Below are 20048 nucleotides of genomic sequence, written 5' to 3' on the forward strand. Positions count from 1 at the left end.
CATATGCAGCCCCAACCTTGTGGAATTCACTCCCATACAATCTGAAAGTTTCTGATAGTATTGCCACATTCAAGTCAGGACTCAAAACACCTGTTTTCAATGTATTAGTAGGAACTCTATTTTGGACGTGTACATATTGCTGTATAAATGTGGGAGACTCTTTTAATCTGTCATTGTTGCGCCTTGAGCATATCTGCTGACGTGGAAAAGGCGCATGAAGAAATCTGCATTTTATTATTGCTGACGTGCAGTCGTCCTCATCTCGACTGTTAATATCCACAAGTTTGTGTGTCAGGAGTTGCTTGATTATGCCGAGACTGTCGTGATAACAGGCCATATGAAGGATGTTGTCGTTGTTTTCATCCAACAGTGACAGATCAGCTCCCCCTTCCACAAGAACGTCAAACACATCTTTTTGTCCTACACAGGTTGCGTGCATTATTGGTGTCCAACCGTTCATATCCCGACTGTCGATGTCGACAATTTCATGTGTCAAGAGGTACTTGATTATCTCAACATTTCCTTCTTCACAGGAAACATGAAGTATGGTTTCATTGTTAGTACTCACTAGTGACAGATCTGCTCCTGCCTCGACAAGAACGTCAAACACATCTTTACATCCTTCACTGGCTGCACGCATTGCTGGTGTCCAACCGTCCATATCTCGACTGTCGATGTCGACAATTTCACGTTTCAGGAGGTACTTGATTATCTCAACGTTTTCTCTTTTACAAGACACAGATCAGCTCCCCTTCTGCACAAGAACGTCAAACACATCTTTATGTCCTTCACAGGTTGCTTGCATTATTGGTGTCCAACCGTCCATATTCCGACTGTCGATGTCCAGAACTAGCTCATGTTTCAAGAGATACTTGATTATCTCAACATTTCCGTTTTCACAGGATACATGAAGTATGGTTTCATTGTCAGTACTCACTAGTGACAGATCTGCTCCTGCCTCCACAAGAACGTCAAACACATCTTTACGTCCTTCACTGGCTGCATACATTGCTGGTGTCCAACCGTTGACTGCCCGACTGTCGATGTCGACAATTTCATGTGTCAGGAGGTACCTTGATTATCTCAACAGTTTCTCTTTTTACAAGACACATGAAGGATGGTTTCTTTATTATTGCCCACTTGTGACAGATCTGCTCCTGCTTCCACAAGAACGTCAAACACATCTTTTTCTCCAACACTGGCTGCACGCATCACTGGTGTCCATCCGTTGATATCTCGACTGTCTATGTCCACAATGCCAAGTTTCAGGAGGTACTTGATTATTTCAACAGTCCCCACATGAAGGATGGTTTCTTTGTCATTATTCACTAATAACAGATCTGCACCTTGTTCAACAAGAAAGGCTAAAGCATCCTTATGTCCAGCATTGACTGCATGCATTACTGGTGTCCATCCATCCACATCTTGACTGTCGATGTCCACAACGCCATGTTTCAGGAGGTACTGGAGTATCCCAACATTACCCCCTCCACAGGCCGAATGAAGGAGGGTTTCTGCGCCATTAGTAATTAGTGACAGATCTGCTCCTGCTTCCACAAGAACGTCAAACGCACCCTTACGTCCCTTACTTACTGCATGCATTACTGGTGTCCGGCCGTAGATGTCTCGATTGTCAATGTCCAGAACTGAAAGTGTCAGGAGATACTTTACTATCTCAACATTACCCCCTCCACAGGCCATATGAAGGATGCTTTCTTTGTCATTACTCACTTGTGACAGATCTGCCCCTTCCTCCACAAGAACATCAAACACATCCTTTTGTCCATCACTTACTGCATACATTACGGGTGTCCAGCCGCTCATTGCACGACTGTTGATGTCCACAGTGTGGTGTGTGAGGATAGCCTTGACTATCTCAACATTACCCCCTTGACAGGCCACATGAAGGATGGTTTGTTTGAAATCATCCACCAGTAACAGATCTGCTCCTGCCTCCACCAGTAAATAAAACACGTCTTGTCTTTTGTATAACGCTGCATTCATTGCTGGCGTCTGCCTATCCATATCTCGGCTGTTGATGCTTGCAATATTCTGTTCGAGGACATACCTGACGATTTCAACATTTCCCCCAAAACAAGCGAAAAAGAGAATGTTCCGGTTTCGATGATCCACTAAAGACAGGTTGGCACCTTCCCTGACAAGTAGGTCAAACACTTCTCTATGTCCCGCTTTTGCTGCGTGCATCACCGGTGTCATGTTGCCCCTCCCCATTGAGTTGATATTTGCCTGGCCTTCAGACAAAAGGTTCTTGGTTCGGGCCAAATCTCCAACCGTGCAGGCATCTAGGAGAGTAGTGTTTAATTCACTATGATTCCATTTTTCTGGAGGAAAACAAACAATCATTCGATAAAACCTGAACAAATCATATCCTAGAAACATGGTAACGCATATGTAGAAAGCATGTATTATCATCTCCAACACCTCAATTATAATTTTATTCGACAGATTTGTTAATATTTGGTTTTTGAAATGAAACGTATAAAACATTAAAGGTAAAGGGTTGTAGATCCATTTCAGGCAGGAAGATTTGTTAACTTGCCTTTGCACGTCTTGTTATTGGAACAACTGGAGTGGCAGATTGCCCTCAGCTTTTTGGCCAGCTCTTTGTATCATCACAATTTGATTGTGAATTTTAAACACATGGATTTCGCACAGTGGACGCTAGTCTCACAAGACATGTCATATGACTATACATTTATTCAAAGACACAAATACCTCTAGTATATTCAACAAAAATGGCAAAATTATTAATGATTATCGGTGAGTTGAGTCCTCCTCCTAAAACAATTGGACAAACGCAAATACTCGTGTGATTCAAATGAAATTTACTTATTGGAACGCTTACATGTTTGACAGGAAAATAGCTTACATATACTTTCTGATTCAAATGAAGGTTACTTATTGGATGATAGACATGATAGTTTACATGTACTGGTTGAATGGAAAATTCTCCAGGAAGAGTAACTCGATTGAATAATTGTACAGCTAGTTTCTATTTTCAAGCAAACCAGCAATGGTTTTACTCTGCTATTCTTCTTAGCTAACTCTTAGCACTTCAGAATAGGATCCAGAACAGTATCTTCTAGAATACCGGATAGCAGCTCTATTTTTACATATATTAACACTTCTAAAATATATTAAAAACACCCTTAATGCAAACAATTTAATATTCTTTTCTGACTCTCTTTCGTATCTTCACGAAATTATTAAAAACGATTCTTGTAAACACCCACTTTCAACAGAAATTATTGAATTGTATAATGACCTTGCTACTGGTCAATACGACATTGTCCTCTGTTGGTTACCAAGCCACGTTGGAATTTCGGGTAACACCATGACCGACTTTGCTTGCTGAGGCAGCACTCAACAAATCTGTAACACCACTTCTCATTCCATACTCTGATTGCAAAGCTCGTAAATCTCACATCCGTGATCTGATGCAAAAGAAGTGGGACACCCAGGTAGGCATTAATAAACTACATGAAATAAAACCAATCATCGGTTACACCTACTTCTGTTGTCTGTCCAGATTTGAGGAGGTCATTATGCGACGATGTCACATTGACCATACTAGATATACACACGGATATTTATTGAAAGGCGAGCATCCTCCGTTTTGTATTCTTGGTGATGCAAGAATCACGGTCAAGCATCTCCTGCTTGACTGTGTTGATTTTTCCATCATATGGGATAAATACTTCAGTTTCAATTTAGGACCTTTTTAACAATTTTAATTATTATTCAAGCACGACATTGTGTAATACTCGATTCTGATTGGCTGAGAGCTCATCAAAACCGTACTTAAATGGCAGTTTAAGACCGCTAATTAAAGTGACCGATTCACCGGTATGATTACAGTCTAATCCCACAGATAACCTTCAAAACAAAAGCGGCAGAATTCCGCCATACTTCAAACCGGGTCCAGATCCAGAGGGCAGGACGTCGACAACACATGTCGACACAATTACTTTCGTGAATAAAGTTAGCGACGACTAAACTAAGTGAGTTCTTGGCTTGAATTGGGGCGAGTCGATTCCCATACAGTAGGGGAGATTAATAATTCGCTTGAGAAAAATCAAATAATTGTACTTGCTTTATTAAATCTATTTATGCTACTTGTTACAAATACAAGCATATTGCTTCCTGAAATAAAGCATTCATGTTGCTGAAAATGTCTTATTTTGTTCATTACACAGCCTGTCCCTCAAAAGGACGATTCCAAGCGATTTCCAGGAAAAGGTCCCCTTCGCGCATTGTGTTCTTGCGCGCCAAAGAGTCCGGTTTTAAAACGGTTATCAGTCGTGCTAGAAAGAAGATAAAGCTACTATTGTTTTCAAGTTTGCGGCCCTTTATCGTTGGTTTAAGATCGCTAAATGTTCAATTTAAAACCCTCACGATTAATAGTTACGTTTGTGAAATTTCCGCGATTCATCGTAATTCAAAACCAGCAAATTTAGTTTTAAAGACTCTGTGTATTGAACACATGAAGCATGACCTCTTCAGGAACAGTAAAGATCCTATACAGTTGTTTTTCGATATACTTGATGGCATTGTTGACACAAGTCCTTAGTCTTCTGCAACTTCACATATTCGTAAACGATTGTTTAATCATGAATGCAAACAGGCCAAAAAGTGTAGCAAGAGAGCCACGACTCGGCACGAAACTGTTCAGTCTTGGAGAAAGTATGTTTCCAAAATAATGTCCCGTACACCGACTTCAAAGGTGTGGTACATGATACAAAGGATTGAGGGCAAAGGTTCAAATTTCACTGTTCCCCATCTGAAGGATGGTAACAGTTTATTAACTGATAAACCTGACATTGCGAATAAACTTGGTGAAACTCTCGCCAAGGATTCTTCTTCGTCCAATTATGTTCCCGTATTTCAAATACATCAGAAACAACAGGAGAAGAAAAATAATAATTTTAACTCAGACTATGGTGAAGATATTAATGAATTATTTTCATTACATGAGCTATATATACAACCCTTGAGCAAGCTTATGATACCGCAACAGGGGCAGATAATATTCACTATCACCGCTTGAAACATGTACCTGATTCATGTCTCGAAATCCGTTTAGACATTTTTTTATCAAATATGGACTTCAGGGAATTTTCGTGGCATAATGCCATTGTAGTCCCTATTCCAAAGCATGACCGGGATCATACCGATCCTTCCAATGAACAACCAATATTTTTAACGAGTTGTTTCTGTAAAACCATGGAACGAATGGTAGATAACTGATTAATGTGGAAAACAATAACTTATCGTCGAGTAACCTGTTTTCGAACGATTACTATTTTCGAACGGCCATTTTGTTCACGATTTCTCGAGTTATAACGAGTGATGTGACGTCACCGAGCAGCCGAATTGACAGCAGGAATTCCCTCGCATCAGCTCCGACAAAATACTTCGCGTCAAGCTTCCAAAGGTAAGTTTCACTTTGAAAATATTGTAAACATAGTGCAATTTATGCATGCATCCTTTTCTTGAATGCACATCAATTATCAAATGTAAGGATATCTTAGAAATACCACGCAAACCTCAATGTGAAGCGTCGTCTGCAATGTTGACTTGTCAACAGCGGGAAACTGTCAAAATTATAAATTAATGATAGGGTATGTGACGATTTCTATGTAATCAATTTGGAATTTTGGGGACAATTTTTAAAAATTCTCTTTCAGGTTATCCCTTCACCTGAGAAAACGATGTATATGGGTTATACTGATGAAACTATAACTTAGGCATATTCAGCTGTGCTGAAGGAGGGTATGGCAATCAGGAAAGCTGCAAGATTGTTTGGGATCCCTGTATCTACTCTCCGTGATAGAATAAGTGGCAAGATCGACATAACATGCACAAGAGCATGTCCTGAACATCTATTTAACAGACAGGAAGAGGAAAAGTCGGTTGATCATGTAAAAAGTATGGAATCATATGGATTTGGCTATACACGCAACGATGTCATCACCATAGCAACATGCCTTTGAGTTTCCCTTGGGAAAATAAAGGATGGAAGGCAGCTGTCACTGCGATGGTTTTATGCTTTCTTGAAGAGGTGGCCCGACTTAAAAGTTCAACAGCCAAGATCACTGGAACTTCAAAGAGCGAAAGCTACGTCTGAAGAAAATGTGGCCAATTACTACTCTCACCTTGAAACCATACTGGATTTGTACGATCTAAAGAAGAGTCCAGAGAGGATTTATAATCTAGATGAGAAAAGTTTGATGGAGCATCACACACACACACCCAAAAGTCGTCTCATCAAGTGATGTGACCCCAAGTGCCGTTGTACTTCCAAAATCAAGTACTACAACTATGATTGCATGTGCTAATGCTATTGGGAATGCTTTACCACATTTCTTTATGTTCAAGGGACAGAGAATGAGGGAGGATCTCCTTGAAGGATCTATCTCAGTGACCATTTCCTGAAATACAGCATCCCAGTCACTAGGGAGAATCCTGTCTTGATTTTGTTTGATGGCCATCGTTTCAGTGGCCTTGTGTGAATTGGCAAGAGAACGGAACTTGATTTTGTTTGTACTTCCCGCCCATACTTCACACATTTTACAGCCCATGGATGTAGCACTACAAAAATGACTTGGTTTCCTGAAACCTGGAAACCATCCGTATACTGGGTAATTTGGGAATCCAGTTGGTTTCCATTCACTGAAACTGAGTAACTGAGTTTCCAACTAAGTAGATTCCATTTTGGATTCTTTGATTTTTACATGTCTGTAAATGGAAACCAACAAGAAACTAAGGTTTAGAGGTTTATTGTTGGTTTCCATTCCTGGAATTTGCAATTGAAGTTTCATTAAATGGAAACCAACATAAAACCAGATAATGTAGTTTCATGTTGGTTTCCTGTGCACTGTTTTGAACTGAGTAACTTAAAATTTGCAAGTATTTGGCATGATGTTGACCATCCTGGCATTTCATTTGATTGGGAATTTGAAAATCTAAATAGATGGATGATATTCTACGATGAGTAACAATTTTCACTGTAGTAATGAAAAATCTTAAACGTCAAAAAGTGAAATTTGAGGGAAAAATCTGTTTAATTATGTTTGCTTGAGAATGTGAAAGAGTATAAGCATTTAGGAAGTTTAGTATAATGTAATTCAAACAATTGTCAATCCGGTACATACATTACGGATTTCTCAATAACTAGAATATCAGGGAATTGTACTATGAATAGAGGTTGTGAGTAATGTTTACCATTAAAAGCATTTAAAGTTAGTATGCTTTGACAGTGAGTTCAAGTACTAGTACTTGACAAACAATCAGTGTCATGTCATTTGTATGTCGGGGTATGTGTGTTGGCTTCCTTGGGGTTGTCTCGTCTTAACGGGCACCTATTATCAAAATTAAATGGCTGTAGAATTTATGAGTCGGTAATCCGTGGGCACGCGTGAACTCGTGACATTTTATAAAAGCAATGGTTTTATGTACTGAAGCGGTCATTTTCGTCTTTTATGTCTTGAAATCACAACCAAATTGGGTCAGATAATGTTTTCATACCTGCCAATCGAAAAGGGATTAGGCATTTGTTATTACCCACAATGCTGCCATTTTGTCACTTGATCTCATGAGAAGTTGTTTTGAAAGGGGGCCAAAGTGTCTCCCACACAACAAGGAACCCAGCACAAGGAATTATTCCTTCGCTTGTCCATGTTATCTGAATCAAGAAAATGGCAATGCGAGTTACACTAGAAGCTTTGGAGGCTCGGGTACGTGAAAACTTGAAGACAGGAGCAGTCGTCGATCGCGGATGGAGAAAGGGAACATTCCACGACCATGTCAGGTACAGTGTAAATTTCTTGAATTAAGCAATAGCTCATGTTATGTGTAACGTTTAATGTACATAAGTAGCTAGGACAGTAAATATGAAATTACAATTTTTTAGACTTGATGGAACTCGATATGCAATTGGGTGTCGAAATGTTGGCAAGAGATATGGCTTCCTTTACTTAGTCAACTCAAGAACTCGATCGTGATTTGGATCAGGTCACATACGACTAAATGGTTTATTATCGTAATGTATGAAATATTATCTTTGCAAGAACAATATGAACCACAAATATATCCAGCAATGTCACGACTCAAGATAACTTCCAAAAGTATTTAGAAGTATTCGAATATTATTGCAAGAAATCCAATGATTGGAAGTTCTATTTCAAAGTTTGTTATTGAAAATTGCTTTTGATATTTGTACCACTGAAAACAATACAGTGGGGGATAGTGAGTCATTTTGTAATTATAGGAATTCTCTAACCAGATTTGGTGCATGGTTAGAGTGAAGTTTCAAAATTCTTTGTCTAGTTATTAGAATTACAAGACAGCCTATGGCCAAAAAAATCGACAATATTTTTCAGGCAACTTTTAAGACGATATTTATCATGATACTATAACGCTGTTGAGTGGATAAATTGTCAACATTATATTTTTGGAAGCTGTTTTTTAAAAGGTTTTCAAGTCAGTATAGGATAGGTTACTGATGTATGAGGTAATTTAAGTTAATCATCTGATGTAAACAATTTTACACTTAGAATGTCAAGATATTTAACTCTGAATGAAGAGATGTGGATTTTGTTAGATCCACAAAAGAAGTTTGTAAAGAAAGTTGGATATATAGAACGTTTAATAGGATATGTTGGGGATACATTGATGTACATTGCCAACCTAAAATTATATGAACTTGTTAATTTTGCCTCTTTTGATATTAGCATATCTACACCTTGGCAAATTGATATTTATTCTTCTATTTTCATGCCTTATTGTTATCAAGAGTACAATATCACTTAGCAAGTTCCTGATTTTCCCCTTAATGTCTACATTTCCAGCATTCCATTGGGGCAGTGTTGGAAAAACTGAAGATGACTAACTGATTTTGACCTGCAACAGGTATGTGTAATCCAAACCCTTCAGTAAATGATGTACATAAAATATCCAAATAATGTAAATCCTATGAATCAGAAAAATACATAAAAATTACACAAACACTATTTTCGTAACTTCCAACTGGAAATATTTTCCACTTATACACATCTCCTTTCAGAAGCAGTTTGGCGGTTTTGGACGAACGGAGGGTTCGTTCACCTAGAACACAAAGAAGTGGGAAAGCAGAGGCCTTTGTCCGCAAAGAACAACAAAAGATTCAGATGTCTAAGTAAATTCTAATCGTTCTCAATTCTAATGTTACACAGGTTAAAATTTAAGGAATACCTTATTTGAAAAAAATTCAAGTTAATGAATCCTGAAAATGTACACTGATATTCCAAAGAACTTTCAAAATAAACACTGTTTAATACGTGCAATGTATAATTAGAAATATGCAGCTAAAAGAGTTTTAAATAGTACTTAGTAAAGCGCCAATGTACATTATGTTTTGGTCTGGGCATATTTCACCTTGCACACATCAATTAACAATTTATTAACAACACCCCATTAAATAGTAGCTGCAAACACATTATCAATAGCAGTATGAGATAGTAGTTATGGAGGTCTGCCTATGACCCCATTCAATTTCTTGTCTGCCAGAATGACCCCACATTATTTTTTAAACCCAAAATTTTCTTCACATTATTTTCAAAATAAAGGATAATTCGTAGTTCTATACATATTTATTCTCAAAGCATAATGTATGTAACATTCAGAAAATAAGTTATAGCTTTCACATGAGAATTTCTCGGAAAATAGGCAATGATAGTATGAATTTAGTATGCATTCCTAAGAGATGTTATTAATTCAATGTCAATGTTTTCTATAAGGCACAACTGTTATTTAGTGAAAGAAAATCTTTTTTTTGTCAGTCGTGCATTTACCGTTATGACCCAACACCGCCGCTGTTACAGGTCATTGGCTCCCTCCCTCTGCAAGCCTTCTGCGTTCTGCTGTTTATTTTGTTGACAGTTACATAGACAGATTCTTTAATACAAATGCATAAAATCGGTGATTTACAATGTGATTAGGTTGTCTGACAAAACATCCACTTGCACAGTTTGACATCGATTGGGTCATTGGATGAAGAGATATTTACAAAAAACCGGGTCCACATGCATTTCATGCCAAACTATAGGTGTTTGCACGCATTCATTTCGCAACCATCTCGAAATATACCAACGGATTCGTGGGTTCTTTCAAGTGCACAGGGTTGTGTACTGTACACTAGGGGTTGTGACAACACTGAAAGTCTACACACAAAGTTGACTCCAAGGTTTATACACCCGGTCACAGGTGGGCTCGATCACGACACCTAAACCTCGCTGGATCACTAGCCTGGCGCCTTAGCCAGCTCACCCACCGCGCCCCCAGGATGAAGCAAAGAGTCGCACTGTCTCGTGGACTTCGTTAGAAGTAAATTATTCATTGAGTCTGGACCAGACAATCAAGGGATCAACAGCATGAACATCGATCTACGCAACTGGGATGCGATGACATGTGTCAACTAAGTGAGCTAGTCTGACCACCCGATCCCCTGAGTCGCCTCTTACGACAAACATGGGTTACTGAAGATCAAGTCTATCCCGGACCTTCACGGGTGTTTCATGTTGGACTTAGAAATCACAGCTGAAGACACTCTTAGTGTCGACACAATCTTCATAGAAGCAGCTGGATTTAACCTTCCTGGGAAATCAACTATTATTGACTGTAAGTTATCCATTTATCTAACATTTCCATACATACTACGATTGACAACGGTGGAAGACATAACTATTCTTTGAGGGATGTGGTATTACATACTCCTTCAGGGGGACTATCTTACAGTACCTTCACCCCCATCAAGGGAATGGTCACTAACAATCACAGTTAATAACCATACACTACCGTTGTATAAAATATTTAATTATGAACAGAAACAATTATGTATTCATTCTATTCAGTTTAAAAAGCACAATATTAAATGAAGTTTACATTTGCAAAAAGAACATGGACTGTTTTGATATTGAAATAATTATCTCTTGTTATGGGCAAATTAATACAGTCAAGCAGAGACAACAGCAATGGATGTTGGTAGAATATTAGTTATTTTGGGGGCGTTGTGGGCGAACTGGTTAAAGCGCCGGACTAGTGACCCAGCGAGCTTGAGGTGACGGGATCGAGCTCACCTGTGATCGGGTGCAAAAACCTTGGAGTCAACTTTGTGTGCAGACTCTTTCAGTGTTGTACACAACCCTGTGCACTTAAACGAACCCACGAATCCGTTGGTAAATGACCAGATGATGGCCACATGAATACGTACAAACAACGTGCAGAAAGCCGCAATATCTCGGTGCTGGATATCGGCGCTATACAAATGTATGTGTGTGTGTGTGTGTGTGTGTGTGTGTGTGTGTGTGTGTGTGTGTGCGTGCGTGCGTGCGTGCATGTAAGTATGCATGTACTTACTCTCAGTTACATCTATCAATCCAGTTCAACATGTACTTTGAGTTGATACTAAGACATCACTACTGAAGACATTCGTGTTTTCTGCACAATACTTACATTGCCTTCCACAACTGTTCCCTACACTGACATTTGGAAAATAATGATCCAGTTAGTAGATACCCTACTGATCAATGCGATGCATCTCTGTTTAACATTATATCTCATTAACGTCGTCTATGTATTTGTTGTTATTTCGTATCCAGATGATGGTTATATTATCTATCACAGGCACGTAGTCTTCTGTAGATCATACGAGAGTATCGCTGTGTAAGACATGAGACTTAAACTGTATATATTTCGTTTACTAGTATAACATGAAGTGTCAGTAGGGGAAAAGGGATATGGGCTGTTTAAAACCTCCTTGATGACAAGGCAAGAGATATACTCATGATTAATCTGCTATTAGAGTCCACGATCACAGTCATCCTTTCACGACAAAGGGAAGATTATTCTGGTGGTAACTTCTTCTGTTATTAACTAAGCGTTCAATAAATGTATATCATTCCCAGAAAGAGTGAGTGAGTTAGGATTTTAAGGCACATCGGCAATATTTCAGCCATATCGTGACTAAAACTACTTCAAAATTCATAATACATACATACAACATATAAAACCCTGTCAACGAAGGACAGTAAAATTACTAGGTTATCACAAAATGAGTTAAAACTAGCTAGCATGTATCTTTAAGAGAAGAAAAATATTTTTGGACAATTCAATGTAAAAACAGGCTATTGATCGCCAACAACTGAAGGTAGATCACCATGTTAGGAACCATGGGGACTTACAGTATTTTTGCTTCCTGCATAGACCCTAGAACATGCTCGATTTCAAGGGAACTGACAATTAGAAAGTTGAAACATTCCTTGTCGTACAGTACTGTGGATTATGTTTGTCACTCCAAATCGGATTGCAATGGATTGAATAGGAAACAGATGAGGCTATTCTACTGGTCACAAATGGATGGATCGGTGAGTTATATCGATGGACGTAAGCCCACTCGTATGTATGAAACATCGATAAATCTTACTGCAAGCTCATTTGCTGGTCATGACTGGATGGGTCGGAGGATGGTTGCATGGATGGATGGATCGACAGACACCCACACGTGTGTATCAAACCTGGTTCAGTCGTGGACTCCAGATAACCTATATTCGACGTTAATCGATAGACCAAACATGTACATAGATCTGTTTGCTATGTCTTCATGTCTTTTGCCTGGAATACCTGCTTTGCATTTGTCGATGTGAACATATCCAATCTGTTCCAATGCTGTCACAGCAATAACGTGTTCAGTAGGAATGACACATCTACAACAAAATCATGTACGTGAAAGCATCAGATTTCATGTCTAACTGAGACAAAATACTTTGATTGATTGAAAGTTAATTTGTGATTAATGCAAATAATTGCTATGTTATTTTGAGGCAGTCAGACATTACATAATTCTATACTGTAAGTGATACGATATCACAAAAACGTGAACGCCACTGAATATTCATTCAAAAACGTTTCATTAAAAAAAGTGTACATTAAAAAGGCATTTAAATTTACTGACATCACGTATTTGCAAATATGATGAACGGATCCTGGTCTACTGGTGATCAAGTAAATCACACAATTTCCATGCAAAAGTAAGTGTTCGTTTCTTGCCTAACGATTTTCTCATGAATACGTACGTGTATACACTAATATACAAGTATTTGGCTTCTCCTTTGATGCCCATAGTTTTATTTAATGAATATTCGTTAATAACTGCACTCAAACAACACAATCTCTTGGGTCCATTTATGCATATATTCATCGAAATGATGCTTGGAAGTTAATGTTCTTTCTCTGTTACCATATACGTATCTACTTAAGGGCACGAATTTGCAAGGCAACACAGTCCGCAGTCATTAGAGAGTTCTTTATCTGGACGCAAGAATAGCGTCTATTGAGGAACTGAACGACGCAACTCAGTTTTGTTCGTGTCTCCGCTTCCCATTGATACTACCGACACATGCGCATCTACAACGTCACCGTCACAGTTCCTGAAAATGATGAAGTTCTCCACAAGGTAGATTAGTATGGAGGTTTGTTGTTTAACGGCGCATGTTTAAACACGTCCTCTGCTAATACAAAGTTCGCGCAGCAAATTAGACCTTGTTAAATTGGTGGTTTCCTATTTCTGTTCCCTGTGCAAGTACAGGGGCTTGGAATAATTCCAAGCCCCTGTACACCCATAAACACATGTGTCGGTATAATAGATGACTGAGTGTATCGGATGGTCAGGCTCAGGGAATTAGTTTTGAGAATAACCTATCCTCGTGAGTCGCTGTGTATTACCTTCATCACTGAATTGTCTGTCCACACGAGATACTTACATACACTTACATCCTGACTATGCTTGTTAATGTCAACAACAAACAAAATAACAGTAAACCATGCAAAATGTTATCAAGTATCGGTTCTTGAAATAACGAGGGTGAGTGACTACGACTTGCGCGGCGTTTAGCAATATCTCAGATATATCATGGCACGAGATCCCAGAAATTTGCTGCACACAATTTACGCACTTGAATAGGACATGAATATCTTCCCACAACTGTAACTTATTATGCGCAGAACACCATTGGGTGTACAATATGTGTGTAAAAACAAATAGTCTACGTCCCCTAAGGGGCGTATATTATCCATTTGTACGTCCATAAACCTAAATATTGCCAATAAAGACAAATCTGAAAAAACAACTCATTAAGTAACATCCTACAGTTACTGTATTTATATCATGTGGGGAAAAGAGGATATAAGGATGAGGTCTAACAGACCACGAACATGCAATCTGAATCAATCGTTACCATTTACAAGCATCCATAAAAACAGCTGCCCTGCAGTTTGTATTGACATATCTGCTTATTCAAGGAGAACATCAGTCTAGACATCGCCATCATATATCATCCTCGTCCCAGTATCGGACAAAACACGTATGGTGCTCCATTGTGTCTTAATGTCCAGAAAAGTTCATAAAGTCCACGGAACAGCATTGTGGCACACCGTCTTTGGCTGTATTAATTCATTGCTGTAAAACGTTCCTAAGGGACAAATATGTCTTGCAGTGTTTGCCTGAATGCACACATTCTCCATGAAACTTGGAGAGAGAGACAGGGGTCAACTGGAGTCGAGAGCGGTTAAGTGCTACAGTGAGCGGCGTCTCCCAGGAGATGTGGTTCAGGATTGCTTTGAGAGTTATTGGTTTGGAAGATTCCACCAATATATTTTGATATAATTACGATATGGCACTACTTTGTTTTCAGGGGTCATTTCACAGACTTTATAAATATGCGGCCCCACACTGGGGTGAAATTTGGAGCAGCTAAATTTCAAGTAATTATGTAGGAAATATGGAACATATACTGTGACTATGTGTCCCAGTCCACCCAGCTGTAAATGGGTACCTCGTAAGGATGGGAATGCCACACTAACTCGGTGCGCCTAGTGGCTGCAAGAGTTGTATGCTCCCCAGGGAGTTGAAATTGACAATACGATGTGCCGTTGAGATTGACATCCAGTGAACGAGGGAAAAACAAAGCGCCTTTGAGCAGCTGAGCTGAGCTGGATATCGGCGCTATACAAATGTTAGTATGTATGTATGTACTCGTTATTTCAAGAAGCAGATGAGCCTTTTGTAAATTGATCACTGAAAAATATATTGGTGGCGTTACTGATTATCACACACAATAATTATGTGTGGCAATGCATGAGGGTGTTATCTTGTTGAATATTGTGCACACTGATTAAACTCTCACACAACCGGGTACCCCTTTACATATACGTGAAACAGACCCTTGGTTCGTTTGACATGAACCTAACGTTCTTTGGATAGAGACTACATTTAAGGACATGTTCGTCTGTATGTTTTGTTGCCGTGAAATACCACATAATTGACCCGGATCCACACACAATGTAGAGCAACATAAGGGAGCATCCTTGTTGCAACCGCACATTTACTGCTCGTATATTGCAACCTGTTGGTACTGTCGTATAGTGTTAACACACCCACACAGACACATCACACAGAGTCCGAGTTCTGGGCTTCTCACTTTCATGTCGAGCGTCAGGTTGGGTAACCACAAGTACCATCTGTTAACGTATTTTTGGTGTGACGAGGACATGAGATTAAACCACCTAGCCTTCTTCCGCCAGGCAAATGCACTATCCCCCTATACCAATGTAAACTGTTTCTAACAACAGATGTATCCCACCTGTGGACTGATTGCCAACCTTAACGATTACTTGCGCCTGATGTGTGATAAGCACATGTTCGCTAGTGATTCTGAAGCAAGCGTCTCACTCTCTAAACCGTTGGCACACGAGACCAACAGATAACATATTAACACTTTTAGTCCGCCTAACCCCATCTTATTTTGATTGGATCAGAACCATGCGTCTGCCAGTCGAACGTTTTAATATTAAATTAGAGTCATGCATCTGGTAGACGAACACTTTTATATCGACTCATATTCATGCCTCTGCAAGCCTAAAGCTTCCAAATTCAATCAGAATAACCAGTATGTCAATCGCTCTTATTGTGTAAATGTAACTGACTTATCATAGCCTGTGGTGATCAGAGGCAATTATAGTTAGGATTTAACGCTGCACTAGGCAGCTACATGACTTGATCTGGCATTGAGCATCGACCTATGTAATCAGAAACCATACTATTACCCTCCTTGGTGCCCAATTCCGGAATAAAGCATCTTCAAGCTCGCTTCAATCACTCGTAACAAATATATATGAGAACGGCATGCGCCATCGAGCTGAACAAGGGTGCGGCGCGAGGACACAGTAGCCTCTGTTGGGACTCTCACAATCTTCAGGAAATTTAATCAATAGCATCGTAAACCAGAAACATCATTTCCTCGGGAAAGTGTCTTTAATTGATTCTTAATTGTTCGTCATTCGTATTTCAATCGGTCCAAAATATTTCTTGACATTGGTTTCCAATGTTGTGAGGAGGCACAGTGGAAGGAAAAGAACTCTGTGAAGGAATATTTCCGAGCAGTAAGACGTTGTCGCACGTATCGAAGTATAACGCTAAATTCCGATTCCAACTTCTAAAATGCCACTCAGATCTCCCTGTTTACAACGGGATAAGATTCTGTGTTGAGACGTTGCACTCACGAAATAAGAGACGTTGTAATCCATGAAATACGTCCTGATTTCATCCTTCCTCGATTCATGCCTAAGACCCAGGTTGAGTTCCTCACATGGATATACCAAGTGAAGCCATTCTTGCAGTGTTATTGCTGGATAATTCAGAGCAGCATTAACTGATACTCACACCTTCGTATGCGTCTCTACAGCTCTGACATATTGGACAATGTTCTATACCAACACTAAATAACGCACAAATACATGTACATCGTGGACTTTGCATCATGGTCATTCAGTTCAGACGCATGGTGTGAGAAATTACCTACAAAGTCCAAAGTCGGTTAATGCAGGACCCGGAAACATTTAATGGCCTATTTCGTCATGTCACCTACATGTACATTGGGTGACATGCTCTTATCAAGTTTGAGAGTTTTCAAAACTTACGATTTTTATAACTATTCCAAAGTGATTCTAAACCGATGAATATTTCAAGTTTAACAAGTACTGATATTATAATTCTGTTCAAAATATTGCAGAGCTTAAATATACTTTGGACAGTGTACATTTTTATACATAGTTAACTGTGCTGAAAAAATTGAATTTATCTCAAAAACATTCCTTATCCCTCGCTTGTTTTCAAAAAGTCTTTTCGGGTCATAAAATTTAATCAGATAGTCAGGAAATGTTGGTATTATCATGTATGTCTGTTATGCATACTCCCGAGGGGCTCGTTGCAGCTGAAAGCCATCGCTTTTTTAGGAATTAATGTGTAATAACTCCTACAGATACCAAGTCCTCTGCAAGCTGTCAGACGTACTTGACATGGCTCAAAACCGAGTCTCCTCAAATTGTATCACCTGCAATGTCTACACAAACTGTGGAACCACTAAGTCTTCCTGGCACGCCCCAAACCCAATCAGAACCATCTTCTGAACGTGATACATCCTCTCAGGCATCTCAAATGACTCAATCCAAGCAAATCGTCAAAAGCAAAACAAACCGAAGCCAGATTCTTGGAAAAAACAAAGTGGCAGAGCCCCCAAAGGGTCAGATGATAAGATCAAATTATATAACAAATACGGATAACTTGAGGACATGGACATTCTAGGGCACATAGCTTGTCGCCCTTGAAACAGTTGCTGGGTAGATCCCCTATTAATCCACCTAAAAGATAGGTCTATTTAAACATATCATGCAGTGGAACTGTAGAGGACTACAGACAAATTTTAATGAAATACAGTTATTAATCCAGGTTTTAACACCATCAGCGTTCTGTCTGCAAGAAACGTATCTGAAGCAGACAGATAATTTTAGCTTACGTCAGTTTGATGCCTATCATTATTTTCCCCCTCCAGGTGATAGAGCCACTGGAGGTTCTACTATCCTAATACGACAGGATGTTATTCATAGCCCTGTTACACTTACCACTCATCTCCAAGCTGTTGCAGTGCGACTTACTCTGGGTGTAGCATTTACGTTATGCTCTCTGTATATTCCACCTTCATCGAACCTTCAGCTGACTGATCTTCAATCACTCTATGATCAACTCCCGAAGCCATGCGTTATCATGGGTGACCTAAACAGTCACAACCCACTCTGGGGCAATACTAACACTAATACTAAAGGCAAAATACTTGATGATTTTAATTCCAATAATGACCTGTGCATATTTAATAATGATTCAAGCACCTATCTGCATCCTGCAATGGGGTTCGCCGCCACACTAATCCGCTTGGGGGCGCGGGTGTACTATCGGTTATTGTGGCGCTGATCTTGTACTGGTTCATTATGGCCTATGCGCTGCGCCAACGTTGCGCCAGTCACCGTGCAGAACTCAGCGGAATCGAGAGCGGAAACCAAGCTCGGTTACTACTGACGCGATATGGCTGCAACTTACGAAGCGCTCACAGTTCAGAAGTTAAAGCAGGAGCTGATCAGAAGACAGGCAGCAACCACTGGCAGAAAGACTGATCTTGTCGAAAGGTATTTATTTGCTTTGAAAGTGTAACAACAATACAACAGACCTAGAAAGCGTTTCTTATTCCATTTGTGTCTCACTGCTGACTTGTCAATGTCGGCCGTCGTATATCATGTCTTCCACTCAGATTTTTGTACGCTAGATCATATATGTAACGGTGATATGTGTTTGATAGATACAGACCTAATACATTGGCGATTTTTTCGAACATAGTTGCATTGTCACACATTACTGCCATATCACTCAAACGGTAGGGTGTGTGCACTGTACAACCTTGGCACTTGTCACTTTGAACACGGGGCAAAGATAGAGAAATGTCCTTATTCATTGTATGAAACATATATTTTCTACGACTCATTGTCTTAGGTCAATACATCACGGAATCAATTTCAGAAAACCGATAACTCAATATTATTCGTATTGTGGGTAATGAATATCCTTTTTCATCGATAGCTTGACGCACTGTGAATGTTTGTTGATGTGCGGAGCCATGCAGGGTCTTTTAAGCTGTCTGATTGGTCGACGTTTTGTTGTAGGCCAATCACGAAGCCGTTCACAATCCATATTGAGATGAAACTGTCATTTCTGCACTTCGTCTTTAATATACGAGAATAACATCATTTTTGCTTTCCTACGCATTGAGCCACATTGAACAAAATCCAACGTTTACATAAACATCAATAGTCGAAAACTCCTCAGTAAATTACTTGTGTATTGTTTAAACAAATAGCAATTTAAAAATATTTGTGGAAAGTAATATCCCATGCAGTTTCAGCATTTATAAAAGCTATTTCTTAGTCCTAGCTGAATTCCAGAATAAACACAAACTTTTGAAAGAGATAATCAACAATAAAAACCTACTTGTAATCCATGTATTTAATTTTCTGCACAAGTTACTAGTTATATATATATGGTTAACTTGTATAAATATGTTCATATTTCTCATATTGATCACAATAGTACTAAGAGGCTTAATTTGTATTTGTATGTATCTAAACATCTTCATTCAATGATTAAATTAAACGTTGTTCTGTCAGACAATAATATTTCATCAGTAATTTAACTGATGCAGTGACATCATCAATCATGATAAATTTTTCTTCAACACAAGATATTTGTTTTGTAGACTGAAGGCATATGATCGGAATGATGATTTCCGTGGCACTGTCATCCATCTTCCTGAGCCACTTGATGCAAGGTGGCCATCATCAGGATTTAGGCAGCTTCTCCCTAAGCATCAAAGCATCCTACCTCCAATCTCCAAGGAGCTGACAGAGGGATACTTTTTTTTTTTCGCATGGCTGAAGATAATCAGGCTGTCAGTGACTTAAAGTCTATGGAGAAGGGGGCAAGGATGTTCTCAGCCAACAGGGTCCTCGCTTGCAGCGTGTATTTTGAGGGATCATCCACTTACTTCAGTGGAATTGTTGGCGCTTCTATGAAGAATAAGGTAGTTATTTTCCACATTACTAAAAAAACTCCA

At 39.2% G+C, this 20048-nt stretch overlaps 2 protein-coding genes across 2 annotated transcripts; one reads left to right on the forward strand and one right to left on the reverse strand.

Annotated features, from left to right (window-relative positions):
- Positions 1-1083: 1083 nt before the first annotated feature.
- Positions 1084-2217, reverse strand: LOC124285269 (putative ankyrin repeat protein RF_0381). Its single transcript, XM_046721465.1, has one exon. It carries the CDS (start codon positions 2215-2217, stop codon positions 1084-1086), a length of 1134 nt encoding a protein of 377 aa, XP_046577421.1.
- Positions 2218-18296: 16079 nt separating this feature from the next.
- On the forward strand, positions 18297-19896 carry LOC124285270. Its single transcript, XM_046721466.1, has 2 exons — positions 18297-18570; positions 19692-19896. Exons 1-2 carry the CDS (start codon positions 18470-18472, stop codon positions 19894-19896), a joined length of 306 nt encoding a protein of 101 aa, XP_046577422.1. The 5' UTR covers positions 18297-18469.
- The last annotated feature ends 152 nt before the right edge of the window (positions 19897-20048 follow it).

This window comes from Haliotis rubra, unplaced genomic scaffold (assembly GCF_003918875.1).
Source record: "Haliotis rubra isolate DU_JTF1 unplaced genomic scaffold, ASM391887v1 Scf357, whole genome shotgun sequence".
In the NCBI taxonomy this organism is placed as follows: domain Eukaryota; kingdom Metazoa; phylum Mollusca; class Gastropoda; order Lepetellida; family Haliotidae; genus Haliotis; species Haliotis rubra.

Excerpts from the sequence above, each read along its gene's own strand:
- LOC124285269 (XM_046721465.1), bottom strand. The coding sequence starts at position 2,217 with ATGACACCGGTGATGCACGCAGCAAAAGCGGGACATAGAGAAGTGTTT.
- LOC124285270 (XM_046721466.1), top strand. The coding sequence starts at position 18,470 with ATGGCTGCAACTTACGAAGCGCTCACAGTTCAGAAGTTAAAGCAGGAG. Across the intron at positions 18,571-19,691 it reads AAGACTGATCTTGTCGAAAG|ACTGAAGGCATATGATCGGA; the intron begins GTATTTATTTGC and ends TTTGTTTTGTAG.